The 27294-nt window shown below is 50.6% G+C and overlaps 3 protein-coding genes across 3 annotated transcripts; 2 read left to right on the forward strand and 1 right to left on the reverse strand.

Annotated features, from left to right (window-relative positions):
- Window positions 1-3375: 3375 nt before the first annotated feature.
- On the reverse strand, window positions 3376-15808 carry MAJIN (membrane anchored junction protein). The gene is made up of 10 exons (XM_032699268.1): window positions 15479-15808; window positions 13786-13831; window positions 11605-11680; window positions 10102-10227; window positions 9177-9208; window positions 8432-8541; window positions 5925-5979; window positions 4548-4602; window positions 4305-4449; window positions 3376-3724 (listed from the first exon to the last, which is right to left on the reverse strand). The coding sequence occupies exons 1-10, from the start codon at window positions 15577-15579 to the stop codon at window positions 3679-3681; spliced, it is 792 nt and encodes a 263-aa protein (XP_032555159.1). The 5' UTR covers window positions 15580-15808; the 3' UTR covers window positions 3376-3678.
- A 2878-nt stretch (window positions 15809-18686) lies between these two features.
- On the forward strand, window positions 18687-20780 carry LOC116792408 (antigen-presenting glycoprotein CD1d-like). The gene is made up of 5 exons (XM_032699311.1): window positions 18687-19208; window positions 19533-19790; window positions 19932-20213; window positions 20310-20594; window positions 20679-20780. Exons 1-5 carry the CDS (start codon window positions 19130-19132, stop codon window positions 20717-20719), a joined length of 945 nt encoding a protein of 314 aa, XP_032555202.1. The 5' UTR covers window positions 18687-19129; the 3' UTR covers window positions 20720-20780.
- A 4540-nt stretch (window positions 20781-25320) lies between these two features.
- On the forward strand, window positions 25321-26882 carry LOC116792409 (antigen-presenting glycoprotein CD1d-like). Its single transcript, XM_032699312.1, has 4 exons — window positions 25321-25887; window positions 26033-26314; window positions 26412-26696; window positions 26781-26882. The coding sequence occupies exons 1-4, from the start codon at window positions 25359-25361 to the stop codon at window positions 26819-26821; spliced, it is 1137 nt and encodes a 378-aa protein (XP_032555203.1). The 5' UTR covers window positions 25321-25358; the 3' UTR covers window positions 26822-26882.
- The last annotated feature ends 412 nt before the right edge of the window (window positions 26883-27294 follow it).

Genomic DNA, 27294 nt, shown 5'->3' on the forward strand with positions numbered 1-27294 from the left:
CCATTTGAGGTTTAAGGATCTAAATTGTTTCTCAGTGATGTTTAAGGGATGGGTGTATCAATTCCTATTGCAGCAGCTTTCAATCTTTTAAAAGAAGCTCTAAGTCACTGAACAGTCTGACAGACTACACTGAAAAAAGTGTTGCAAAAACATGAGCATTACCCAGGAAAACCATCACCTTGGATTATGACAAGATGAGTAATAAATGCAACAAAGACAAGGCATAGAAAGGAAATTTATTTGTCACCTAACAAGACTGGAATTTCAATGGGAGCAGGAGATAAAACACCTGGAGAGTCCATTGGATCTGACAGAGCTGGGCAGGTACAGAGAGCAACCTTGGGAGCTCCTGGAATTCAAACTTCAAAGGGGACAGAATGTGATAGTACACAGAGCTGAGAAGCAAAGAGCATGGCACTGGGTGTGTTCCGACAGTCTGCTGGACTGTTTCTGTCCTGACACATTTTTGGGGGAGAGAAATAGGTGGAAATTTTGGACTGTGAGACTGAAAACCGCCTGATACTACACAGAGCAGAGATTGAAAGTGCAGTGCACCTTTGGTTGCGTGTGCAGTTTTCAGACTGCAAGGAAAAGGAACCGCCCCACGACCGCAGCGCGAATACAATTTTGCAGATAGAAGGTCAGTGAAATCCTTCTGTGCTGACACATTTTCTTTGAGAGCCGTGGAGGGCGTTCTCAACTTCGGATCTTCACATCTGATGGTTTGCAGAGAACGATGCATTTACGTCTTTTTCAAGTGTCCGGCGCCATCGCGTGGTCCTTCCCCACCATCGCCGCTCCAACCAGCCCAAAAAGCCGCTCCGAAGGCGGCAGCGTTTGGTCACGGCTCTCAAACGAAAGGTGTCGTGCGTAGTTTAAAGGCTGCTGGGAGAAGGGATCATCTAGGAATCACTGCTACGTTTGGTACAGTTTATATGCTGCAGATGAAGGGAAGGTGAAGGCCAGCACTTGCTTTTCTTGCAGGAACTTTTTTAAGGACGTGGGCTTTTTGTTCTCGTACCTTTTTTCTTATGGGACCATCTGCTGGACGTTTTAATGTTTGAAACTGGGATCTGCAAGAGAAAAAAAAAAAAAGGCACTTCATAGAGCTTTAAAGGAATGTGCATAGGAATTTAAAGGAATGTGTATAGGAATTTAATGGAATGCATATAGTAGAAAGGCTGTGAGGACAAGGGGTAATGCAGCAATTATTTCTATCCTTGCACATATTTCTGCGTGAGAGGTGTATCAGCCTCCTTGGCCTGAAAGTGCCCGATGATTCTCACAGCTGAAAAGGAATGTGCAGAGCACACGTGACTGCAGTTTACAGGCTGTGCAGGGCAGAGGACAGTCACTTGATTGTGGTGTGAATACGACTTGCCAAATATAAGGAATAAGGTCCAGTTAAGCTTTCTGTCCCAGCTGTGAGGGCTATGGGGGCTGAAAGAGCCGTGGGTGCTATAGGGGCTATGAGAGCTCTGGGGCCTGCGAGGGCAATAAGGGCTTTGAGAGGTGTAAGGGTTATGTGAGGGTTGTGGGCACTGCGAGGGCTATTGGGGCTGTAGGGGTTCTGAGACCTATGGGGTCTGTGCGGGCTAGAGGGGTCTGTGGGGCTAGTGGGGATATAAGGGCTACAAGGGTTACTGGATCTGTGAGGGCTATGGGTTCTGTGAAGGCTATGGTGTCTGAGGGCTATAGAGGCTGTGCAGGCTTTTGGGGCTGTAAAAAGGGCTATAGGGATTATGAGGTCTGTGAACACACAGGGTCTGTGCAGGCTAGGAGGGCTGTGAGGACTCTAGGGGCTGTGAGGGCTATGGGGGCTGTGAGGGGCTGTGAGGGCTATGGGGGCTGTGAGGGGCTGTGAGGGCTCTAGGGGCTGGGAGGGCTAGGGGGGCTGTGAGGGGCTGTAAGGGCTATGGGGGTGCTGAGGGCTGGGAGGGCTAGGAGGTCTGTGAGGGATATGTAGTCTTTGAGGGCTGTGAGGTTTATGGGGTCTGTAAGGGCTATCGGGGCTGTAAGGGGTGTGAGGGCTATGGGGTATGTGAGGAATGACAGGGCTATAGGGGCTTTGAGGGCTGTGGGGACTGTGAGGGGCTGTAATGTCTATAGGGTCAGTGAGGGCTGTGATGGTTATGAGGTCTGTGAAGGTCTGGGGTCTCTGAGGTTTCAGAGGTCTGTGAAGGTTATAGGGGCAGAGTGGGCTGTAGTGGCTCTCAGGGCTATGGAGGCTGTTTTAAGATGGCTGGAGGTAAAAATTAGAGGAAACCAAGAAGTTATATCCTAGTAGAACCTATAACAGTATGGAAATTATAAGGTAAAATGCAGCTGCTCCTCCAGGGATGGGATGCAACTGGCACGTTCAAAGCCCAATCCAGGATGATTCTCCACACACACAATCAGCAACATCAGAGCCTGCCAGAGGGGGATGGAGCAGAGGGTGGAGCAGAGGGGACACACTACAGCCAGGCTCTGTGGAAATCCTTGCAGGGAGGGGAATTTGGCGGTACTTGGCAGGTGCTGTGTGGTTTTATCAGCTGCAAACCAAGGAGGAGGTGTCCTGCTGCTGGGCCAGCAGTGGTGGCGAAATTGGGCAAAATTGTTCTCCTCAGATGAACTTGATTCATTAAAGCCTAATTGTAATATTAACAGACACCTCCATCCTAAAGTTACTCACCTCCAAGGTACAACCACCCCCCCACTGGGCATGCACTCTGTATTTTTTGACCAATTTTAGACCAACGAGCAACAAAGGTATTTATTACTCGAGTCGCTCAAGTTCCACCTAAACATAAAGAAATAGTATAAAAGTTGAGAATGGAGGAAAGTTAGGGAAGACTACATCACAACTGCTGGGATCAGCTGATGGGCTAAACCTGTCTTACCTGTCTTCTCTCCCACAGGGATGTGCATTAGGTTAGAACTATTGAAGGGGATAAAACTTGTCTGTGTATTGCTTTAAATATGTTTTGCAGCCAGACACTATCACTGGCAACCTTCAAACTTCGACCTGTCACAGTTTTATATTAATAAGGAGTGTCATTCCCTAAACTATTGATGGTGGTTGCAGGTAACACACTTGAATAAAGTGGGGAGACCCACTGAGGGAGGGGTCTCCCTTATGCTGTTGGCTCAGCCCCCTGAAAAGGGCACACCTGAAGGCTTCACTCCCAGCCTCATCCCACTGCATACTGAAGGCACAAATAATAACCCAAGTTGTAGTGTCGTGTAATTGAATCCAAAATATTTTCCAGAATTTTGACCTTGTTAATGCTGTGAAGCATAGCACTGGAGGCCATCTAATACCAGAAACCTCTGCTGCTTCTTGCAGGGAGAAAGTGTCCTGCCTGGGTAAGTCTGATCAAAATAACACACAGCTCCAAGCCGATGCTTGCTTTATTAGAATCTCACAGAAATGTTAAATTCACAATTTATGACGCTTAAGGATCAAAACCTCAAAAGTTTTTTACTTTATTTCCAAAAGCTCTAAGTTGTGAAGAAAAAGACATTCTAACCCAGCATCTTCAGAATGTTACTATGAAAATGGAAACAAAGTAGAATTTAATTTAAAGATTTTAACAGCTGAGACAAGCAATGTGAAAAACTGAATTACAGAAGAAGCAACACAACCCAACAATCATGCTACAAATTTACCTTTCCACAACAATTAGTACTACCAGGTCAGTTCTTTCCACCAAAAAGGTGCTGTAGTGGCGCAAAGATGATGCTGGGGAAACAACAACAACAACAAAAAGAGCACATTAGACTTAAAATACTTCTCTGAGAACTGGGAAGAAGGCAATTTCTGTCCAACAGAAAGACACAATAACAGTACAAAACAACACAGAAGGAAACTGGGAAAATAGAGGAAGCAAAGAATAATTCATGCCCTGACGGTCTGGTCTCAGTCATTAAGGGGATGGCAAACACCACAATTAACAAGAAGTTTTATTTCTTACACAAAGTGGCTGTTCTTGGCTGGGGAGTGCACGGCAGCAGTTGGACATTGGCTGGTTTTTAGTGAGTTAATTTTGTAAGGGCTGTTACAGAGATTCAGTGACCCTCTCGTGTGTTCTTTCCCAAAGACAGTTCAGAAGAGGAAAATTTTTGGGGAATGCTGCACCTTAGCACGAGATAAAAGGATATTCCTGAATGTTTCTTTGCCCTGGGAGACTTTGGTTTAGCCACAGAAAAGAGGTCTCTGTCCTCCAGAACTGTGCAGAATCCCCTGAACTGCCAGAATCAGTCTCTGACACAGGCTTAGACAGAGCCAGGACTGCATTTGCTCACTGCTGCACGATCAGTACCTTCTCCAGAACGTTGAGAGACTTCTTCCTTCCGACTTCACATTCCCTTTCTTTCCTGTCTGGTCCATTTGCTGCAGCAGCTGCACTGTACCCTCAGCCTGACTGGCTGCTGTTCCTTGTTCAAGGGCAGATTCCACACATTTCCCTGCAAGAAACAGCAGCAAGAGCAAAACCACAACCTCGCTCACTCCACACTCCCTGTGTACCCAGTGGAATGGAACGATCCAGGAATTCCTTACTCACAGTCTTTAGTAAGGGATGCTGGGCTGAACTTGCACTCATTTGCTCTGGAAGAGTTCTGAAAGGAAAAGGAACTCAAGAACTGTTACACAATGCAAAATTCCACTGTACAGAAATTTTAGTTTGCTTGCTTGTTAAGCAAGTACTAAAAGTACCAAAAAGGCAAGGTCTGCTTTCTTGTTCTGTTGGTTTTTGGGGCTTTTTTTCTGCTACTGTGAGGACTTTCTTCATCAAGATATTTTTACACCTCCCTCCTCAGGACATTCACAGGCCTAACATAAAGCTGTAATCAATTTAGAAGACTTTAACATATCAGATAGTGAAACAACAGGAGCTATGGCATGAGCAGAGATTTCAAAAAATAGGAACAGAGGAGCTGTGGGAAACAACAGCCCCTGGAGAGTACAGGCCCCTAGACATTAGCACTGCTAAGACACAGTCCTGGTACACAGATTAACTGAGAAAGGACAGAAATGAAAACTGCCAGAGGCAAGAGGTGGGCCAGGAATACCCACCTCTAAGGAGGGTGGTATATAATAAGGAGGGTGATCAGCAACCTAAAGGACCACAAAACCCAAAACCATCATGTAAAAGCACAAACAACAAAACCAACAGGTTGGCTTCTTTAAGAGAGAGTAACCTCTAACAGAAAAACAGATCCACTGCTGTTTCCCTTGCACTTAACACAGAATCACAGAACCATTCAGGTTGGAAAAGCACTCCAAGATCAAGTCCAGGAGCTACTGACATGTTTTTTTCCTAAACCTAATCTTCTCATCCCAAACAAACGGAAAGCATGTCACAGAAGTACTTGGGTCTGACTTTCTAAAAATTCCACACCAGGAAGAGGATTTGTGCCCATGATTTCACACAGTGCTTGTTACACCTGCTCTGGTATTCATCAACACAACAGTTTCTGTCTGGACATCCCTCTCAGTGCAACAGTGCCCTGACTAGTGCAAATTCCAGGGACAAGCAGAGGGGGAAGAAGAAGTGACATAAATTTTAGAGTCAAATAAGCCTGCTTGTTTTAGAAAAATTATTCTTCACTGAATGCAGTCTTCCTCCTATCCTGAAAATCTAACAAACCTATCAAAAGATCCTGCTCTGAAACAAAGTTTTGGGCTCCTTTTGTGGGCAATCCCGAGAGAAACGAGTGATTCCTTGGAAAATACTCTGTTCAAAGATTTTGAGGGTGGGAAAGAGCCAGGAAGGTGATAGTGTGACAGGGATTTGAACTAAATTTACAATGAGTATCCAGAAAATGGACAAAAGGCCCAGGGACATTTGGGAGGATGAGTGACAGCTAGGAGGACACAGGTGTTAAGGACAAGGACTAAACAGGTGCTGTTGCTTCTTTCTGAATATTCTGTAACTTACCTTTTCAAATCCATGCTCTGCTTTACTCATCTGATGAGCACAGTCAGCTCCAGTTCTAAAAATAAGTCAAGTAAGTAAGAACTGAGTTTACAAAATGTCACAAAAAGGAAGCAATCTTGTAAATGGCTACTCCAAGCATTTCATTAGGAAGCAGGACTTTAGTACCTCTAGCCAACAAGATATATACCTTTAATCTGTATTTGTACTGATGTTTCAAAGTCTACCTTAAAAAATTAAAATATGCACTTGTTCCAGTATTAGGCTTTCTGCTCTTCTACTAAAACTAACAAGCAGTTAAAGGGGGAAAAATAAGTGTTACATGACATGGAAAGGGGGATGAGCAGTGAGCTGAGAAAGCTTGAGAATCCTACAAAGTTACAAGGGCAGGGAGCAAAGAACCACAGAAAGATCTTACAAGACTTGGTCACAGAGCAATAAAACAGCAAAGGGAACTCAGTATAGGGAGGTGCAATGGGATGCATGTGGAGAATCCCAATCCTGGCTTCACACATTGTGAGGTGCTCAGTATCACTGGGAACTGTCACCCGGAGATTCTGATTCCTCAGCACTCAGTAACACCCCAAGAAAACCCAAATCCCCCATGAGAACTTAGTAGCAAAAAAGCTTGTCCAGAAAGATGAGAAGACCAAGAGGTGGTATCACTACAGCAGACACACTCCTTCCTGGGGCAGAGGGGATGCTCAGCCTGGATGAGCTCTTCAGTCTAACAACATAACTGGAAAAAAATTACAGAAGGCTTGAAGCTGATGCTCACCAATTTGATTTTGAATTCAAGAAATTACAATTATGAACTGTTTTAATCATAACTGCTGGGGTAAGATACATGACCTAGAGAGAACTGTCAGACTGGATCATGAAATAGCCCTTTTTTTCTTGTACTTTATTAATCTACAGCTCATGTGTTGGCTAAAAGAAACCAGAAAGCATCCTCAATCAGGGGCTCATTCCTCCCTCATTTCCAGCTGTTGCATTGTGACTGGTCAGGGGAACGGGAGTGGGATTAAAGGACTGTATGAGCAGGAAAAGGACTGGCTTCAGACTGCTCCTGTTATAATCTCTGCATGGAACACACTTGGGAATGGGGTAGGATATAAGGCAAGGAGAGATGACTGGACACAGTCTGTGCAGGGGAGGGGAAAGGTGTGCACAAACACATCCCACCACAGGGATGGCTCAGGGACTCTGTCACTTGTGACAATTCAGCACAGACCGAAATTTTCTCTTTGTAAAAGCTCCACTCTGTTATAAAGAAAGAAGCCTGCTGGCCTGTAACTGATGTTGGGCCTCTGGGAGGTAGTCAAGAATCAAGTCTGAAGTTAGTCATGAGCCAGGCCTGCCCCCCCCGTGCTAAAGGTGGCCAACAACCCCCTGAGCTGAATTAGGCAGAGCTCTGCCAAATCACTGCCCTCAAGCAGCAATCCCTCCACTCAAGGCTGCTGGAGCCCCTCTGTGGGCTCTGTCTGGACTGGACTCCCCAGGACGTGACTGGGACTCACTGAGGTGAACCCAGCAAAGGGCCACAAACATGATGATGGGATTGGGGAACCTTTTGTATGCAAAGAGGGAACCTTTTGTACGAGAGATGGCACTGTTCAGCCTGGAGAAGGCTCGGGTGGGCTCTTATCAATGTACACCTGATGGGAGAGAATGAAGGACAGGGAGCCAGGCCCTCCTCCACCTTCTGGCAGGACAAGAGGCAAAGGGCACAGATTGCAAAACATGAAATTAAGTCTGAACACCAGAAAAACCTTTTTGACTAGAACTGTGGTCATGCACTGCAACGGGCTGTCCACAGTTGGGGTGTTTCCACAGTTGGAGTCCATTCATGACCCGAGGGGATCCATCCTGGGCAACTTGCTCTGGGTGACCCTGCTTGAGCAAGAGGGGTGGGGACTCAGTGATATCAAAGGACCCATCCAAGCTCAGTCATTCTGTGAAATCCAGAGATAGAGATCTACTTGGGAATCACCATGGCAAGTTTAGGTACCGAAGAAACCAATGGGAAAGATGTGTGAGAACACTCGTGTGCACACACAACACGTGCAATCTGGTGAGACTTCAAAGCACTTGGAAAAGAGCAAGCTCCAGTGTGTTTTGCCATCAGCCTCGAGCTGAGAGGCAGGCTGGGGGGCAGCTGGAAAGCTGTTCCCAGTTGAAGAACTGTCCTTGCTGTCCCTGGCTCAGTGTGCAAGCCAGTGCAGTGATCTGTCTGGCTGCTGAGCTCACTGTGTGAACACAGAGGAATTAAAGAGGCAGAGGTCTGGTCCATGGCATGGGAACCTGGGAAGCACAGGAAAACCTTTTTCCCCCAATATGAGCAACGCTGCTGAGATTCTGTTCCTTATGGAAGAGGAGGAAGAAATAAAACAGGGCAAAGGACTGCACAGAAATGAAACATGAGGACACAAGAACCATTAAAACGACATAAAAGAGACATTAACCTCCCTGGATATATATCAATATTTTTATTTTGTCAGTCAACTGACCTGTCCATATGCAATTGTGGGCATGAATTCTCTGCTCCAACTTCCACTCTCCTCCTCTTCACTGCTTCTTCCACTGCAGTACTTTCTGATATGTCATTTCTTCTCCTGACCTTCAAAACATTGCAAACTTGGTATTGATAACAAGTGATTTTGACTTCTCTACTTGGGAACAAAATTCAGAGTTAATATAATATACATCAGTATTTTGCAAAATCATTTCATTTATAGAATGAAAACAAAAGAAGGGTTCAGGACTGAGATAAGAACTGGGAGGCCATCCAGAGAATTATGCTCAACAGTTTGAAACAAAATCCTGCATTCCAGGACATCCTATTTGCTCGATCTTCAGAGGACTGCTAGGAATTTAAGTAGCAGGAATGGAATACTAAGCAGACACAGAAACATTCTTTGGGGGAATTTGGACAGGACATCTTCATGAATTCACTCCATGTTCAGACACTCACCCACATTGAAAACAAACCCACCCTGAGCTCTCAGGACACAAAAATGACCAAATTAGCTTAACGTTGCTGTTCATGGCAGGACTGCACTCCAAGTCCACTGGAACTGACAGGAAGATTCCTCTCCTGCTGGATGGTTCTGGGTGAGATTCAGTGACAGTTTGCACTGACTAACTCCTAGAAGTACAACTGTAGCATTGCCTAAATATATACATTCTGTTTCTCCAGAATACTTTGTTTTGTTGTTTAAATTATATTCAAACAAAAACAAAGGCACAACTTACAAGCTCATCACTGCCTCTGTTTACTTCTTTACCTGTAAACAGAGGTATAAAATTTGATGATTATTTAGACTGGACTCTCTGTAACCAACTGAAAAGTACATTTTTGCATTGCACCTCATCCTCCAGGAACAAGATAAGCTACTGTCAAGAACAGTTTGGACCTTTCCACAGTCAGTTTTTACATCCAAATGTGGGATGTTTGACAGGGAGTACAAATGGGTGAGACTAAGAAATGACTACTTGGGCATTTTATAAAGGAGATCAGATCACCTGCTAAGCAGTTATAAGAAAAAACAGCAACTTTTTTCAGGGCCTGATAATCAGAACAGGAAATAGTAAGAACACTCAGTTTTCCCAACAGGGGAATTCAAATGCAGAGTCCCACAGAGGCCTCAGCTGGGGGCTGAGGCTGTTCAGGGAATTCACAGAAAACCTGGAAAACGAGACACTACTGAGGTGACAACATTTGCTAATTACACAAAAGACATTATTGCCATCATTACTATCATTATTTAGAAAAACAAATCCATTCTTTCTTTAGGAAACTAGAAACAAAGAGAGTGTTGTCAGCAAATGCAGTCAAGCACAAGGAAGAAGAACATCTATTCCATGGCTCCACGTAATGGCTCCAGCCCAGTGACTGACATTAAAAAATGAAGGTTGGGAGCCACTGGGCATCACTTCATAAGAATAAATACCTGCTGAAGAGTCAGCAGTGGCTGAAAAGGCAAAGAGAAATTCAGGAAATTTTAGAAAAGCAACACAGGACAATAGAGAACACACTATCATGCTCTATTTCAAACCACACCACATGCAGTTTTGCTCTCTCTCATTCAAAGATACAGCAGGTGAAGGGAAAGGGGAAAGCAAGACATAGATCACAGGTATCTTCAGAAATTATCCAAACATAACCACAGTGACTTACCACAAGACATATTTTGCTGAAATGAGTTCAGTTCTAGATACAATGTGCAAATGTAGGGATAAGGCACAAGATGGACATTCTCATGTTTGAATTTCATCTTCGATACTCTCTCCCATTTACTCAAATCTGAGAACAATGATAAGGCTTAAAAACACAGCACTAACATTTCAAAAGGAGCAGGAGCCCTGACAATGCCTTCAAAAATCACATCATGCTGCACATGTGCACCAGGGAGCAAACCCAACCTGCCACTATGAACTTCATGAAAAAGCACTTTATGAAGAAACACCCAGGAAATGCTGCCCCATCAGTCACCTGTACTAAGAGTGTTCTGTTCCCTTAACTGTACTGCCCTCCTGACACCCTGTTGCATAAAAAACAACATGCCAGGCTCTTCCAACCCTATGAATAAAATCTCAGCAGCCTTCCTAACTAAAAAGTAATTATTTTAAAAATTTATTTAAAAATTGAAAAGGACTAGGACTCATAGGAGCAGCATGATTAAATTTAGTTCTCAGTTCAAAATGGGGGGGGAAAACATAATTGACATGGCAACCACTGAAGTTAGAGCCATTCCTTCTCCTGGGTGCAGCTCTGACAAGGCTAAATTCTGTCCAGGTGCACAAGCCAGAAGAAAAAGATAAAGGCCAGCCAGGCCCTTGGTGCACTCTGATGAAAAAACACCCTGAAGGTGGAGGAGCCTGTAGTTGTGCAACAGCACAGAGCTTTTACAGCACTGCCCGTGTACAGCAGGCCAGACTGACAGCAGCTAAAGGCCTCTGCAGACTTCAGGGAAGAAGGGAAAGATCTGCTGAGTGGTGCCACAGGAGTAAGGGGGATGAGCAGGATAAGGTGAATACTGGGGGGATGACACTGAAGGGGGGACCAGGATAACTGGATGACAATCCTGCAGGCTTTGTGTATTCAAAAGCCTGGCTGAACTTCCAATTATCTCAGCTTAACTACTGCTCCTGGTAAAGCTCACTCTCCAAGGTGCTTTTTGCTTCTCTCAGCCACCTCTGCGGATACCTGAGCACAGAGTCACACTTGCTCCCACCTCCAGCCCCAAAAGCTCAGGGATGTGGTTTAACCTCAAGGAACCACACAAAACCAGCACTGCAGGCTTCTGCACCCATGGGCCAGCACTGCTAAGCCTGTAAGGAGAGCTTTACATTTTATGAACCTCTGGGAATAACGCTCTGGCTGTGCTTGCAGTGGCAGGAGGGTGGACTTCTGGGCATGCCTTCATTTTCCCTGGCCAAATCTGATTTGGAATGCAGGGGTGTTCTGATGGAAACACTGCAAAACACTGTTTTCGCATCAGTTCTCTGATGAAGGCAACATCTGAGAAGGATCTTCAGCCAATGTCAAACAGCAAAGCTTGAAGGAGTCCTGCCCCAGCTAAAGATCTGCACAGTCCTACACAGGAATGTTGAATTAGGCAATGCCCAACACACATAGGTCATTGAATCTTTCCTTTTATAAACAGCACAAAAAGGATACACGGAAACACAGTGAAGTGGTCTGTAGAAAACGGATGTAAGTCATCAAGATTTCCAAGGATTACTCGAATCACTTCCTGGGGAGGCCCCAAAAAAAAACCCAAACCGAAACAAGGAAGAATATTAAAAACATCACAACAATTCCAGTGTCAAGTACAGTTTCAAGGCTTGGGAAAAATTAACTTTACTGTTTGCATGAATCCTGGAAAAGCAGGTTCTAGATACTCTGCTTTTCCTCCTCTCCTTCTCTGCTCCCTCTGATCATCAGCACCCCGCACTGACAGACTCACAGAAATCGAAGGAATATCTTAATCTTAAATTAATACAGAAGAATTACTACTGAAAGTGAAGATATGGTTTCAAATTTAATAAGTTTTAAATTTAAGAAATGTCCTTTTTTTTTTTCCAGCAAAACACATGTAGCATTTACTTGTGCAAAAATAAACATATTCCTCTTTTGCTAAATATTGACCCAAATCAGTTACAAGGGAACAGCAGTTAAGCCCCAAAAAACTCCTGCTGTACTAACAGGAAAGCTTTTCTATTAATACCTTTTAATATTTTCAAAAATGAAAAAAAATTATAATTCTTTATATCAATTAAAATCAGAACATTTTCTCCAGTAATCATGGCTGAGCTTCGCGAACAAAGATTTGGGAAGGCTTTATCCACATTTGCTACAGGCACGTTGGTGACTTATGAGGCCAATACGTGACAGACATATCCGGTTGCAAAAGGCACAACAGAAAGACTCCTTAGATGGTGTATTCCGCAAGACACGGTTCTTCCTGCGTTGCCTTTTCTCCTCGAGAGTGATCCTGCGTGTGTTCTCAAAGGCTTCCACAGCGTTATAGATGCTGTGTCTCCAGGCCTCCCGATTTGAGGCCAGAGTGGACCAATTATGGTGATCAATAAGGCCAAGGCTGAGATGTTGTTTCAGGGAGTCCTTGAATCTTTTCTTCGGGGCTCCTCTCTTGCGGCAGCCAGTGGCAAATTCACCATAGAGCAAGATCTTAGGGAGGCGGTGGTCCTTCATCCTGGAGACGTGCCCTGCCCATCGCAGCTGTGTTCTCATCAGCATGGCCTCTACACTTGTGACTGCTGCTTGCTCAAGAACAGATGTATTGGTCACATAATCTGACCAGTGGATGTTTAAGATTGTACGGAGGCAGCGTTGATGGAAGCGTTCGAGGAGACGCAGGTGGTGCCGGTAGATGACCCATGATTTGGAACCATACAAGAGAGTAGACAACACTATGGCTCTGTAAACACTGATCTTGGTGCTTTTCTTCAAGTGTTTATTACGCCATACTCTTTTGTGGAGTTTTCCAAAAGCACTGTATGCCTTTGCCAACCTGTTGTCTATCTCCCCGTCAATCTCACCATCCGAGGAGATGAGGCTACCTAGGTAATTAAACTGCTGGACTGATTGGAGCTCTGATTGGCCAATGGTGATATGGGGATGATGGAAGACTTCCTGAGGTGCAGGTTGATGGAGAACTTCTGTCTTCTTTAGGCTGACTTCCAGCCCAAAGAGCTCAGCAGCATCTGCAAAGCAGGATGTTAAACGCTGCAGAGCTGCTTCTGTGTGGGCAACAAGGGCAGCGTCATCAGCATAGAGCAGCTCCCGGACAAGATGGTTTAGGGTCAATATTTTTAATGCTATTACTATAATCTGAAGATTTTAACAAAATTAAGTAATAGGAAGGAGCATTTTTAGGAAGGCACTTTATTTGTCTCATTTTCTCAGGAATGGCAGGAGCTTTCTTCTGCCTCAGGAAGCAGATGACAACAACACAACTCACCAATTGTGACCATCAATTTGTGCTTGGACACAAAGCATTGGCATCATTAAAAGTGCTCCTGCAGGAATGACTGTGAAGAGGAATCTGACAGGAACAGGGTGCAACTAGTTTGACAATCAGGAGTTTCCATTTGTCCAGTTTGAACAGTCAGTAGCTTCTTTGCAATATTTGAAATAAAAGCATGACTCCTCTACACTAATTTTGCCTGCTGAGGGCATTTTTAATTTACGTCTGAACTCTGAACTCTCCAGAGAAGCTCCCTATTATTCGCCCTTGAGATGTTGCATTTGACAAAATGTTCCCTGTCCCACAACAAACTTAAGATTTGTTCAACCTAACACCCATCCAAGGTCCTGTGGACCTGCCTCAGCTCCTACCTCTGACTCCTTGGCAGCACTTTCAGCAAGACTGAGATCGGGAGCACTGTGAAACAAGCAGAGTTGGAACCATCCCAGTCAAAAAGCAATGGAGCAACACTTGATGTAAGAGCTTAAACAGCAACAAAACATCATTCCCACTGCATAGGAAAAAACACTGAGCAGGCAGATGAATTCTTAATCTATTATTCTTAAAAAACATCCACCATTGCACGAAGATTGTTCCTTGTGAACTTTCTGCCCATTTGTGTGTTGTGTATCTGTGGATACAACGGATGAGAGATCAGATCTTTACAGTTGACCCCCAGCAACCCTCAGGATTGGGGTTTTTTGACACACCCCCTGTCTTCCTCTATTGTGGTGCCATCCTGCTTAAGGGACTAGAAGGAGGAACTGGCAGGACATGTCTGTGCAAACCCACAGAGGAATGCCCTTCACAGCACCAGCATTAGCCCTGGGATGCTGGGAGTCGTGTGCTGCCTACATCAAACTGTTCCCAAATACTAACTACAGCTTCTGGAAGCCACCCTCTCAGAAGCTGTTTGCTGCCAGGTATCGGCCAACAATCTAATGCCCAGGAAAAGGGCTGGTCTTAAAGAAAATCTGAACTCATTAAAAAGTAAACAAACCACATAAAGGTCACTTAAAAATAAGCCAGTAAAGTGGAGCGCAAGGAATCCAGGGTGGGCAAGGAATCCAAGGCACACAAGTATTCCCTGGTTGATGGTCTGGCAGGCAGCCATGGTCACATCTTCCCCACGCAGGGGCCCCAGCCAGAACGTGGTCAGAGATGAGAACTCCCCTCCCTCTTCTGAAAGGCACATGGAAAACAGCAAACAGCCCAGGCAGTAAGCACATACACAGAGTATGGAGCTCCAAGGCTGTGCTGGTTTTGCCTGGGACAGAAGTCAATTTTCTCGACAGCTTGGATTTGTGCTGAAAACAGTGTTGCTGACACAGAGATGTTTCACTTACTGCTGAGCAGTACTTACCCAGTGTCAGGGCTTTTCTGCTCCTCACAGCGAGCAGGCTGAGGGTGCACATGAGGTTGGGAGAGAACAGGGATGGGGGGGATAACCCTGACCGACCCAAGTGATATTCCAGACCCGAGGATGTCACGCTCAGGAACAAAATACAGGGCAGAAAAAGGCAGGGGGGGACGTTTGGCATCAAGGCAGATGTCTTCCCAAGTAACCATTCTGTGCTACAAGAGACCTGTTTTTCTGGAGATTAAACACCTGCCTGCCCATGGGAAGCAGTGAATGAACTCAAGTCTTTATTCTGCTTTGCTTGCATGTGTATCTTTCGCTTTACTTACTCAACTGCCTTTATCTTAACCCACCGGTTTTACTTCTACCTTTCCAGTTCTCTCCCTCACTCCACTCCATTGCCAGCTGGGCTTAAACCACCACAAAGGCTCTGGAGTTTCTCAGTTAAATCCTTAAATACTGCCTGTAAAAACTGCCTCTTTTCCACTGAAGCAAAAAATTCACACAGGGTAATGAAACAGGAGTGGTTTTTTACAGCTTGGATTACTCTCTCAGCGTGTGAAAGGAATCAGCAGCAACTTTTCAATGGCCAGTGGAAAAAAAGGCAGGAAATTAGGAGCCCCCCCCCCCCCCCAGATCTGAATTTAAGGTCCCATATTAACTCAATAATCCGCAGTTTGACTTCTCATCTTTAACACACTTACTTGCTAAAGTTGCCATAGCGGATTTTAAATTTGTACACGAGCCTGCCAGCGTGAAGGAACCTTGTTTCGGGCAATGGATAGGTGAACGGCTTCAGCGACATCCTCCCCCTCTCCTTCCCTGAATGCCAGGCTACGGGAAGCAGGACAGCCAAAGGTTAATTCCTAAAACCCTTTCACCGCGTCTCGTTCTGTCATACGAAAAGATTACACGCTGGGGCAACGCCGGGGCTGCCACACGGGAGATGATGATGACGGTGATGATGATGATGATGATGATGCCGCCGCCTCCCCAGCGCCGGGGGCGGCCTGAGGGGCCTCCGAACAGCCCCGGTGCCCACCGGGCACCCCCCCGCTCCGATGGAGGACAGGCACCTCCTCACAGACACCGACCCCACCCCTCCCACCGGCGCTAGGGAGGCGGCCTGAAGGGCCTCCGAACAGCCCCAGTGCCCCCGGTGCTCCGATGGAGGACAGACACCTCCTCACGGACACCGACCCTACCCCTCCCACCGGCCCCGCCGCGCCCTCGCCTCACACGGGGCCGAGGCTGAGGGCGGAGCGGAGTGAGCGCAGCCGAACCGAGCCGAGCGCAGCCGAACCGAGCCGAGCGCAGCCGAACCGAGCCGAGCGCAGCCGAACCGAGCCGAGCGCAGCCGAACCGAGCCGAGCCCAGCCGAACCGAGCCGAGCGCAGCCGAACCGAGCCGAGCCCAGCCGAACCGAGCCGAGCCCAGCCGAACCGAGCCGAGCCCAGCCGAACCGAGCCGAGCGCAGCCGAACCGAGCCGAGCCCAGCCGAACTGAGCCGAGCGCAGCCGAACTGAGCCGAGCCCGGCTGCCCGAGGGGGGACATGGCTCAGAGCGCCCGGGGTGCCCCAGCTCTGCAGCCCAATATAATCATTAATTTTGTGCAGTAGGTGCTTGTCGTGAGGCTCTTGCGGCACGGACAGGATATGCGGTGCCTGCTGAGAATTGGTGCCTAAGTAACAGCCCGCCAGGTTGTTGACAAGCAGGCCCACGGTCACAAGCGAGATTATCTTGGAATGCAGCTGTTGTATCTTCCAGCATTGGTAAAGATGTGATGCAGAGAAGAACTCAGCAGCTGCTGAACGATTGTGAATTGATTTTCGCCATTCTTTGGTTAAAAAAAAAAAGGCAAAAAAAAAAAGGCAAAATAAGCATAGCCACTCCACTATCTACTCTTATCCTTTCTTTCTCTTTCTTTCTTTTCCTTATATATTTTCCTAAATGAGGTCTTTATACTTTTATACTGTTATATTTCTACATATAATAACCAAAATGGCTACATGCCTCCTTTCCATTGTTTTAAAATAAACCTGCCAGATACATATACATATATATATATATATATATATATATATATATATATATATATATATATATATATATAAACACCAGTCAGCAAAAGTGGATAGTGCCTTCCCAAATCTTCGTTCGCGAAGCCTAGCCATGATGATAAACACCAGTCATTCAGTGTCATTGAACTCTAATCCACCTCAGGGAATCTATTATTAACAGGAACTTTGGTTACTCTGCCTTCAGAGCTAGGTCATAACCCACCTGCACAGGACAGAGGGCTGAGAACGGCCCCTCAGTTGCTCAGCAAGAAGTGACCAACCCTCATCTTAGGGGGGATCATGGGGACAAGTGGTCACCTCACAGGACAGTGTGGACAAAAGTGCCTCTGCCCCTTCCCTCCCTGACTGCCCAAGGCTGTGCTTTGCCATCCCACCAGCCAAACACTCCCCTCTGGGCCCAGCACTGGTGGCTTCAAAGGAAGGGATGTGGACTTTGTGGTGGCATAGCTGGGGAAGTTGGTGCCATTTCTGGGCCTACCAGGCCACCACAGCATCCCTACTTCTCACTGGGACAGCTCCATGGAAGGGAAGGGGTTTGGTGTCCTTGTGTCCCCAGGACTGATTCAGTGTCACCAGGTGCTGGACCTCAGCCTGCAGCAGCTCCATGTGGGCCTTCCCAATGTCCCTACAGCTGGAGACACCGAAAATGGAGTCATGGAGCAGCGACACCTGGATCCAGTTGTGCTTGGAGGGATCACACAGCACGGGGGTCACACACCTCGGCCCTGGTTGTGTTTGGTTGTTATCAGGGCACCCCCCTCAGACTTCCCCTGAGATGTGGTTTCAGCTCTGCCTTCGCCCTCAGCTTGGGCTCCCTCCAGGAAAGGGGAAGAGAAACTGCAGGTAAGGGAGGAGCAGTGGATCAGGGACACTGGGGGGTGAGGCTGGCTCTGGTAACCCCCAGCTTGGGACACTGGTGCCAATGGGGACAGAGCAGGGGAATGGCTCCCACCGTTCCTGTTCCCATGCACAGGGGACTCTTCAGGAGGGGGACAGGGTTCCCTACCAAAGCTGGTGAGAAGGAAAGGGGAGTGTCAGCCTGCAGGCCATCCCCAGGCCCTCTCCTGGGAGCGTTCAGGGCAGAGTTGGGGCTCCCCAACACTGGGGTGCAGGGAAGTAGAGAAGCAGATCCCAGGTCCTATAGCATGGATAGAGCTCCATGGAAAGGGAGAAGCTGCTCATCCACTGAAACTCCCTGGAATGGGCATCAGAGTGGGGGTACATGGTCCCATCCCCATCCTACTGGCCAAGTACCACTGCTCCAGAATTCTGATGACAGTCCCTTCCAGGCCCTGCAGCCCATCACTTCCCTTGGAACCAACACACTACAGCTGCTCTAGCCCATTCACCTTATGCACCCCAAAAGGAGCTCCTGGAGGAGCTGCTTCCTCCAGCTCTGCCTGCACCCATCCCTGACCCCACAGCTGTGGTCCAGACTGGAACTGCTCATCACCTCAACCTGGGGAGTCCCTTGCCCATTGAATCAGGCCAGCAGTGCCAAGGGGCCAGGGAATGTCCCCATCAGCTCTTCTCCATCACTCTCATCCCCCAGAGCTGTCCAGGGCCATGGGCTTGGCCCATGTGCCTGGCCCAGCTCTTCTCCTGCAGGTTTGCCACCTCACCAGCTTCTATACCCACAGCCCATCAGTGTGGCCTGGCTGTGGTGTGGTTGGGAGGTGACAAAGAGGCATGGGATGGGCACACAGCCTTGGGGCACAGAGAGCCCAGGCACAAAACCATGTGGTGGGAAGAGGGTTCTGCTGCCCTCTGGGAAAGGCAGCCACATTGGTGTGAACCCACCTGGCAGTGCAGAGTGGATGGTGGTGTCTGTTCTGTGCAGGGCGAGACACACCAGGCACAACTGGCAGGACAGGATATTCCCCTCAGGGCAGTGGATGCAGCCCATGGGCAGGAGACACATCCACCTGAAAGGGGGGGAGAAAAGAGGGGTCAGTTCACCCGCATCACCCTAATTGTCACGGTGCTGCCTTGGCCATGAGGGATCACTCCTGGGTGCGGTGGGGTGACCTTGCTCAAAAGCAAATTCCCCCGACACTCACAGTCACACTCGGGATGCCCCAGCCTACCCCAAGTGGGAACCTTGGAGCCCTCCCCTAAACCTCAGGGCCAGCCCCATTGGCTGCCAGGGCCATTAGAACCAGCAGAGCTGCCCAGGCAGAGCCAGCCTGAGACATCTCCAGCCTCATCTCCCACAGCCTCTTCCTCCTGCTGCTGCACCCACTGCTGCACACTCTGGGCCTCACTGCTGGCACCATGCAGCCCCCTCGCTGCTGCCTCCTCCTCGTCCTTCTCTGCCTCTTCCTCCTCTCTGGGACATGGGCAACCCTGGAGGGTAAGTGCGAGCCTTGCCTCAGCCACAGCTGCTCCCATGCCCCCGTGGGACTCCATGGGCAAGAGGCTTCCTGCTCCCCACCCACTTTTGGCTCTTGCTTCCTCACCCCTTCTTGTCCCCTGGCTCCACACCTCCTCCTCGGCAGGGATGCAGATACCTGAGGTGGGTGCAGGGGGTGGGAGCTGGGGCTGCCAAGGATGAAGGGGGCCTAGGGGGGGCCCACAGATCTCTGCAACCTCAAGGACCTGTCCCTCAGCCCCTCCACTTTCCCTGTCCCTCTTCTCCCACTCCCATCTTCTCCCTGCCAACCCCTGTGTCATGTAGGGACCTTCACTATCCAGCTGCTTCACACCTCTACCTTCCAAAACACCTCCTTTGTGGACACGGAGGGGATAGGCCTGCTGGAAGACATCGAACTTGGGTCTCTTGATAAGCACACCTGGGACATCCACTTCTGCCAGCCCTGGGTGCGTCCAGCCCTGTCCCGCAGTGAGTGGGACACCATTGACAACATGATCAAGATCTATTTCCATAAGTTCATCCGCCTCATGAATGAAGGGGCCATACAGAAGGATGTGCCCTGTGAGTATCCATGGCTGCGTCCCCTCTCTAAACAGCAGCTGGGGAGTGGGGAAGGATCTGGCAAGTGCTGGCACTGAGCATGCCTGCAGGAAGGCAGTCCCAGCCCTTCATGCAACCCCTCTCCACTCTTGGCCCCTCCAGACCCCTTTGTGGCTCAGGTCATGGCAGGCTGCAAGCTCTACCCCAACAGGACCTCTCGGATCTTTGCCTATGTGAGCTACAATGGGCAGGACTTCCTCAGCTTGGACACAGACAGTGCCACCTGGACCCTCTCCCAGGACACCGACCTGGCACGGTACGTCAGGGCTGTCCTCCAGAACTACACCACCCTTGGTGAGGTTGTGGAGGACATCTTCAACAATACCTGCGTCAATGCCATGGAGATGTTCCTGAGTTACGGAAGGGCAGCTCTGGAGAGACAAGGTGAGACCACCCCGACCCTGCCACAGCCACCCCAAAGCCCTGGGCCAAGCCGTGCCCAACCAGGGCTTCCCCCACCCCTTTGCTCCCACCCCCCAGAGCTGCCCGTGGCCACGGTCTTTGCCCGCACGCCCAGCCCACACCAGCTGCTGCTGGTTTGCCATGTCACCGCCTTCTACCCCCGGCCCATCAGTGTGGCCTGGCTGAGGGATGGCCAGGAGGTGCCTCCGGGCCCGCAGCTCAACACCAGCCCCATCCTGCCCAACGCTGACCTCACCTACCAGCTCTCCAGCGTCCTGGCCGTGGCCCCCCAGGACGGGCACAGCTACGCCTGCCGCGTGCGCCACCGCAGCCTGGGCACCCGCAGCCTCCTCGTCCCCTGGGGTAGGTGCCACCCGTGGGGACGGGATGGGGCGCCCGAGCCGCCCACCCGGTGGGATGGAGCAAAGCCCGGGAAGTTCATGGCAGCCCCTCCTCATATTGCCCAGGGAACTCAGAGGTGGTGCTGATCACAGGGCTCGTGGCCGGGCTGCTGGGAGCCGTGGCTCTTGCTGCCCTGCTGCTGCTTTGCGTGTGGAGACGCAGGTGAGTCTCCTCCTGCCCCACACAGCAGCAGGGGGAGAGGAGGGGAGGGGATGCCCCAGGGGATTTCTGCACTGGGCAGCCGAGCTCTGGCTTCAGCCCTGCCAGCTCCTGTCTGCACCCCTACAAGGTCTCTGCTGTGGAGCATCCGTGAGCTGTCCCCCTCTCCTTTCAGAAAGCACCAGGGGACAGAGGAATCAGAGTCCAGGAGCTCCATCCTGAGCAAAGAAGCTTAGCCCAGAAGGGAGACAACTGTCCCCGTTCCCTCTTGTCACCTGTCAGCCAACAGGGACAAGAATCACCTTTTTCTGCTTCCAGATTGCAAGACTAACTCCACTCAGAGAGGCAGGGGAGAAACCTGGGTGGCTTCTGACTCACTTGAATTTGCTAAGCAGACACAGATGCAGGTCTGAGACCTCCTCACTTTTTACACCTCTTGTGGCACTGGCTTAGGCACCCACTGAGGCTCTAGGGCACCTAAATGCCCAGAGGCAATTTCTCCCACTTCTGGTACAATAACACTTTTATCAGTAGGTGGAAAGCTGTACCCTTCCACTTCCATTTTCTAGGTGATTTTTTTTCCTAAAAACTGCCTTTATTAACCATATTCCAGAAGTCTTTGTGCTGAGACTGAACTGTTCCACGCAGACTAACACAACCTGGCCACAAATGGCTTTACAAAGCGCTGACTAACACTGAAACTCTGGTATAATATGTGGGAGATGTGTAGAATATGTGCAGATGTCTATAATAAAATCAATATTTTCACTAAGATCATGTGCCTTTCTCAGGAGTTGTATGGCCTTGGGGGAGGTTTTGCTCAGCTGCAAAGGGAAACCAGAGCACCACTGAATTATTGGCACTAATTGCAGGAAACACCAAGGCAAGGGGGGAAAAAAAAAGTACATGTGTGCCTGTGCATATATGAACATCTTCTTACATATGGCATGGAAACAAGTAACTGTGCACATAGGGGTAAAGTGCCCCCAAGGCTTCTAATAAAGGAGGAAAAGGAAGCCCATGTCCCATTGAAGACAGCAGAGTTCAGACAGACACAGGAAGGCATTTAGTTCATGCTCCCAACCAACTTAAACACAGAGCTTCAAAAGGTTTGGTTTCCCTGCAAAATTTCCCAGGATAAGTCTGGCAGCCACGTGTGAGCCAGAAAATCCAGCTGGCCTGTGGCTGTATCCACCACAGCTCTGCTGGGCTTTGTTCCCCCTCGGCCAGACCCTGGAAACAATGATGCTGGTGGCAGGACTATATTTTCCTGGCAGCCAGAGTCACCTGCTGGCACCACAGGGCTCAAGGACCTTGCTGTATGAGGGGTGACACCAAGCCTCTCCCAGCCCTTGCTGACTTGGGACAGACAGATGAAACCCTCGGGTGTGGGCAGGGCTCCCTCGGGGAGCAAATGGGGCAATTCCTCTCCCAAGCAGAGTGGAACACCCTGCAGCACTCACGGGATGGGGCAGGATAAAGCTCACCCACAGAACCTGGAAAGCAGGTGCCGCTGGTGAGCAAACCTGCTGAGGAAAGGTGTTTTGGGAGGTCATTCACACAGAGACCCTACACAGCCACAAACACCTGGTATCAAGGAGGTGGCTGCAAGTGTGTGCTCACAGCCCCCAAGAGACCCTATAACAACATCCCCCACCCAGGCATTTTGAGAGGGCTCTTCAGGCACTTCAGCCCAGCCCACCGAGTGCTGCTGCCCACCTCAGTGCAGCACCCAGGGGCACTGCATCCCTGTCCACCCCAGCACGACTCACCCAGGCACAGCCCTGGGCTCGGGGCTTACAGCCTTCAGCACAGGGGGCACTGCAAGGCCCAACAATCACCTGAGGGGATGCAAACACCAGTGTCACCTGTGGGTCACATGAGGTGGAACAAATTCCTATGGTCACCTGGTGCAGGGGGAAAGTGAGCACCAGTAATCATCCAGTAGGACTGTAAAGAACCTGAGAGAACTGTGGGGACCAGTGGTAACCTGGGGGTGACTCTGAGGACCGTGGTCACCTGAGAGGACAGTGAGGACCAATGGTCAGTGTGGATCAAGAGCCCCCTGTCCCCTTGGGTTATTTTCTGACCAGACAAAGGGACAATGTGAAGGACAAAGAAGTTGTGAGCAAGAAAGAAAGAGGAAAAAAAAACAACGAACCAACCAAACAAAAACAAAACCACAAGGAGAAGTACATTCAGTAGAGAAGAGGAATGGCTAAAGAAATACTTCTGATCCCCTGTGACAGTGGGAAACATCAGGAGAAAATTCAGAGGGGGCTGAACTCATTGTGACCACCAGCACAAAGCAGGTGCCTGCTCCTGTCCTACCAGTGACCCAGGCACCAGCAGTGTCATGTACACCTGCACAGGACAGAGGGCTGAGAACGGCCCCTCAGAGGGCTGAGAAGGGCCCCTCAGCTGCTCAGCAAGAAGTGACCAACACTCATCTTAGGGGGGATCATGGGGACAAGTGGTCACCTCACAGAACAGCGTGGACAAAAGTCCTTCTGCCCTTCCCTCCCTGACTCCCCAAGGCTGTGCTTTGCCATCCCACCAGCCAAACACTCCCCTCTGGGCCCAGCACTGGTGGCTTCAAAGGAAGGGATGTGGACTTTGTGGTGGCATAGCTGGGGAAGTTGGTGCCATTTCTGGGCCTACCAGGCCACCACAGCATCCCTACTTCTCACTGGGACAGCTCCATGGAAGGGAAGGGGTTTGGTGTCCTTGTGTCCTCAGGACTGACTCAGTGTCACCAGGTGCTGGACCTCAGCCTGCAGCAGCTCCATGTGGGCCTTCCCAATGTCCCTACAGCTGGAGACACCGAAAATGGAGACATGGAGCTGCGACACCTGGATCCAGTTGTGCTTGGAGGGATCACACAGCACGGGGGTCACACACCTCGGCCCTGGTTGTGTTTGTTTGTTATCAGGGCACCCCCCTCAGACTTCCCCTGAGATGTGGTTTCAGCTCTGCCTTCGCCCTCAGCTTGGGCTCCCTCCAGGAAAGGGGAAGAGAAACTGCAGGTAAGGGAGGAGCAGTGGATCAGGGACACTGGGGGGTGAGGCTGGCTCTGGTAACCCCCAGCTTGGGACACTGGTGCCAATGGGGACAGAGCAGGGGAATGGCTCCCACCGTTCCTGTTCCCATGCACAGGGGACTCTTCAGGAGGGGGACAGGGTTCCCTACCAAAGCTGGTGAGAAGGAAAGGGGAGTGTCAGCCTGCAGGCCATCCCCAGGCCCTCTCCTGGGAGCGTTCAGGGCAGAGTTGGGGCTCCCCAACACTGGGGTGCAGGGAAGTAGAGAAGCAGCTCCCAGGTCCTATAGCATGGATAGAGCTCCATGGAAAGGGGGAAGCTGCTCATCCACTCCCTGGAATGGGCATCAGAGTGGGAGTATATGGTCCCATCCCCATCCTACTGGCCAAGTACCACTGCTCCAGAATTCTGATGACAGTCCCTTCCAGGCCCTGCAGCCCATCACTTCCCTTGGAACCAACACACTACAGCTGCTCTAGCCCATTCACCTTATGCACCCCAAAAGGAGCTCCTGGAGGAGCTGCTTCCTCCAGCTCTGCCTGCACCCATCCCTGACCCCACAGCTGTGGTCCAGACTGGAACTGCTCATCACCTCAACCTGGGGAGTCCCTTGCCCATTGAATCAGGCCAGCAGTGCCAAGGGGCCAGGGAATGTCCCCATCAGCTCTTCTTCATCACTCTCATCCCCCAGAGCTGTCCAGGGCCATGGGCTTGGCCCATGTGCCTGGCCCAGCTCTTCTCCTGCAGGTTTGCCACCTCACCAGCTTCTATACCCACAGCCCATCAGTGTGGCCTGGCTGTGGTGTGGTTGGGAGGTGACAAAGAGGCATGGGATGGGCACACAGCCTTGGGGCACAGAGAGCCCAGGCACAAAACCATGTGGTGGGAAGAGGGTTCTGCTGCCCTCTGGGAAAGGCAGCCACGTTGGTGTGAACCCACCTGGCAGTGCAGAGTGGATGGCGGTGTCTGTTCTGTGCAGGGCGAGACACACCAGGCACAACTGGCAGGACAGGATATTCCCCTCAGGGCAGCGGATGCAGCCCATGGGCAGGAGACACATCCACCTGAAAGGGGGGGAGAAAAGAGGGGTCAGTTCACCCGCATCACCCTAATTGTCACGGTGCTGCCTTGGCCATGAGGGATCACTCCTGGGTGCGGTGGGGTGACCTTGCTCAAAAGCAAATTCCCCCGACACTCACAGTCACACTTGGGATGCCCCAGCCTACCCCAAGTGGGAACCTTGGAGCCCTCCCCTAAACCTCAGGGCCAGCCCCATTGGCTGCCAGGGCCATTAGAACCAGCAGAGCTGCCCAGGCAGAGCCAGCCTGAGACATCTCCAGCCTCATCTCCCACAGCCTCTTCCTCCTGCTGCTGCACCCACTGCTGCACACTCTGGGCCTCACTGCTGGCACCATGCAGCCCCCTCGCTGCTGCCTCCTCCTCGTCCTTCTCTACCTCTTCCTCCTCTCTGGGACATGGGCAAACCTGGAGGGTAAGTGCGAGCCTTGCCTCAGCCACAGCTGCTCCCATGCCCCCGTGGGACTCCATGGGCAAGAGGCTTCCTGCTCCCCACCCACTTTTGGCTCTTGCTTCCTCACCCCTCCTTGTCCCCTGGCTCCACACCTCCTCCTCGGCAGGGATGCAGATACCTGAGGTGGGTGCAGGGGTGGGAGCTGGGGCTGCCAAGGATAAAGGGGGCCTAGGGGGGGCCCACAGATCTCTGCAACCTCAAGGACCTGTCCCTCAGCCCCTCCACTTTCCCTGTCCCTCTCCTCCCTGCCAACCCCTGTCTCATGTAGGGACCTTCACTATCCAGCTGCTTCACACTTCTACCTTCCAAAACACCTCCTTTGTGGACACGGAGGGGATAGGCCTGCTGGAAGACATCAAACTTGGGTCTCTTGATAAGCACACCTGGGACATCCACTTCTGCCAGCCCTGGGTGCGTCCAGCCCTGCCCCGCAGTGAGTGGGACACCATTGACAACATGATCAAGATCTATTTCCATAATGTCATCCACCTGAGCAATGAAGGGGCCAAACAGAAGGATGTGCCCTGTGAGTATCCACTCTTCACTGCGTCCCCTCTCTAAACAGCAGCTGGGGAGTGGGGAAGGATCTGGCAAGTGCTGGCACTGATCATGCCTGCAGGAAGACAATCCCAGCCCTTCATGCAACCTCTCTACACTCTTGGCCCCTCCAGACCCCTTTGTGGCTCAGGTCATGGCAGGCTGCAAGCTCTACCCCAACAGGACCTCTCGGATGTTCACCTATGTGGGCTACAATGGGCAGGACTTCCTCAGCTTGGACACAGACAATGCCACCTGGACCCTCTCCCAGGACACCGACCTGGCACGGTACATCAGGGCTGTCCTCCAGAACGACACCACCCTTGTTGAGGTCCTGGAGGCCATCTTTAACAATACCTGCATCAATGCCATGGAGATGTTCCTGAGTTACGGAAGGGCAGCTCTGGAGAGACAAGGTGAGACCACCCTGACCCTGCCACAGCCACCCCAAAGCCCTGGGCTCAAGCCGTGCCCAACCAGGGCTTCCCCCACCCCTTTGCTCCCACCCCCCAGAGCTGCCCGTGGCCACGGTCTTTGCCCGCACGCCCAGCCCACACCAGCTGCTGCTGGTTTGCCATGTCACCGCCTTCTACCCCCGGCCCATCAGTGTGGCCTGGCTGAGGGATGGCCAGGAGGTGCCTCCGGGCCCGCAGCTCAACACCAGCCCCGTCCTGCCCAACGCTGACCTCACCTACCAGCTCTCCAGCGTCCTGGCCGTGGCCCCCCAGGACGGGCACAGCTACGCCTGCCGCGTGCGCCACCGCAGCCTGGGCACCCGCAGCCTCCTCGTCCCCTGGGGTAGGTGCCACCCGTGGGCACGGGATGGGGCGCCCGAGCCGCCCACCCGGTGGGATGGAGCAAAGCCCGGGAAGTTCATGGCAGCCCCTCCTCATATTGCCCAGGGAACTCAGAGGTGGTGCTGATCACAGGGCTCGTGGCCGGGCTGCTGGGAGCCGTGGCTCTTGCTGCCCTGCTGCTGCTTTGCGTGTGGAGACGCAGGTGAGTCTCCTCCTGCCCCACACAGCAGCAGGGGGAGAGGAGGGGAGGGGATGCCCCAGGGGATTTCTGCACTGGGCAGCCGAGCTCTGGCTTCAGCCCTGCCAGCTCCTGTCTGCACCCCTACAAGGTCTCTGCCATGGAGCATCCGTGAGCTGTCCCCCTCTCCTTTCAGAAAGCACCAGGGGACAGAGGAATCAGAGTCCAGGAGCTCCATCCTGAGCAAAGAAGCTTAGCCCAGAAGGGAGACAACTGTCCCCGTTCCCTCTTGTCACCTGTCAGCCAACAGGGACAAGAATCACCTTTTTCTGCTTCCAGATTGCAAGACTAACTCCACTCAGAGATTCAGGGGAGGAACCTGGGTGGCTTCTGACTCACTTGAATTTGCTAAGCAGACACA

This window comes from Chiroxiphia lanceolata, chromosome 11 (genome assembly GCF_009829145.1).
Source record: "Chiroxiphia lanceolata isolate bChiLan1 chromosome 11, bChiLan1.pri, whole genome shotgun sequence".
Lineage (NCBI taxonomy): Eukaryota > Metazoa > Chordata > Aves > Passeriformes > Pipridae > Chiroxiphia > Chiroxiphia lanceolata.

Coding starts and splice junctions, on each gene's coding strand:
- MAJIN (XM_032699268.1), bottom strand. CDS start 15,579: ATGTCGCTGAAGCCGTTCACCTATCCATTGCCCGAAACAAGGTTCCTT. Junction 5,980..8,431: donor CCACAATTGCATATGGACAG/GTCAGTTGACTG, acceptor ACTTATTTTTAG/AACTGGAGCTGACTGTGCTC. Junction 4,603..5,924: donor CAGAGCATGGATTTGAAAAG/GTAAGTTACAGA, acceptor TTTTCCTTTCAG/AACTCTTCCAGAGCAAATGA.
- LOC116792408 (XM_032699311.1), top strand. CDS start 19,130: ATGCAGCCCCCTCGCTGCTGCCTCCTCCTCGTCCTTCTCTGCCTCTTC. Junction 20,214..20,309: donor GGCAGCTCTGGAGAGACAAG/GTGAGACCACCC, acceptor CCCACCCCCCAG/AGCTGCCCGTGGCCACGGTC. Junction 20,595..20,678: donor CAGCCTCCTCGTCCCCTGGG/GTAGGTGCCACC, acceptor AGTTCATGGCAG/CCCCTCCTCATATTGCCCAG.
- LOC116792409 (XM_032699312.1), top strand. CDS start 25,359: ATGCCCCCGTGGGACTCCATGGGCAAGAGGCTTCCTGCTCCCCACCCA. Junction 26,315..26,411: donor GGCAGCTCTGGAGAGACAAG/GTGAGACCACCC, acceptor CCCACCCCCCAG/AGCTGCCCGTGGCCACGGTC. Junction 26,697..26,780: donor CAGCCTCCTCGTCCCCTGGG/GTAGGTGCCACC, acceptor AGTTCATGGCAG/CCCCTCCTCATATTGCCCAG.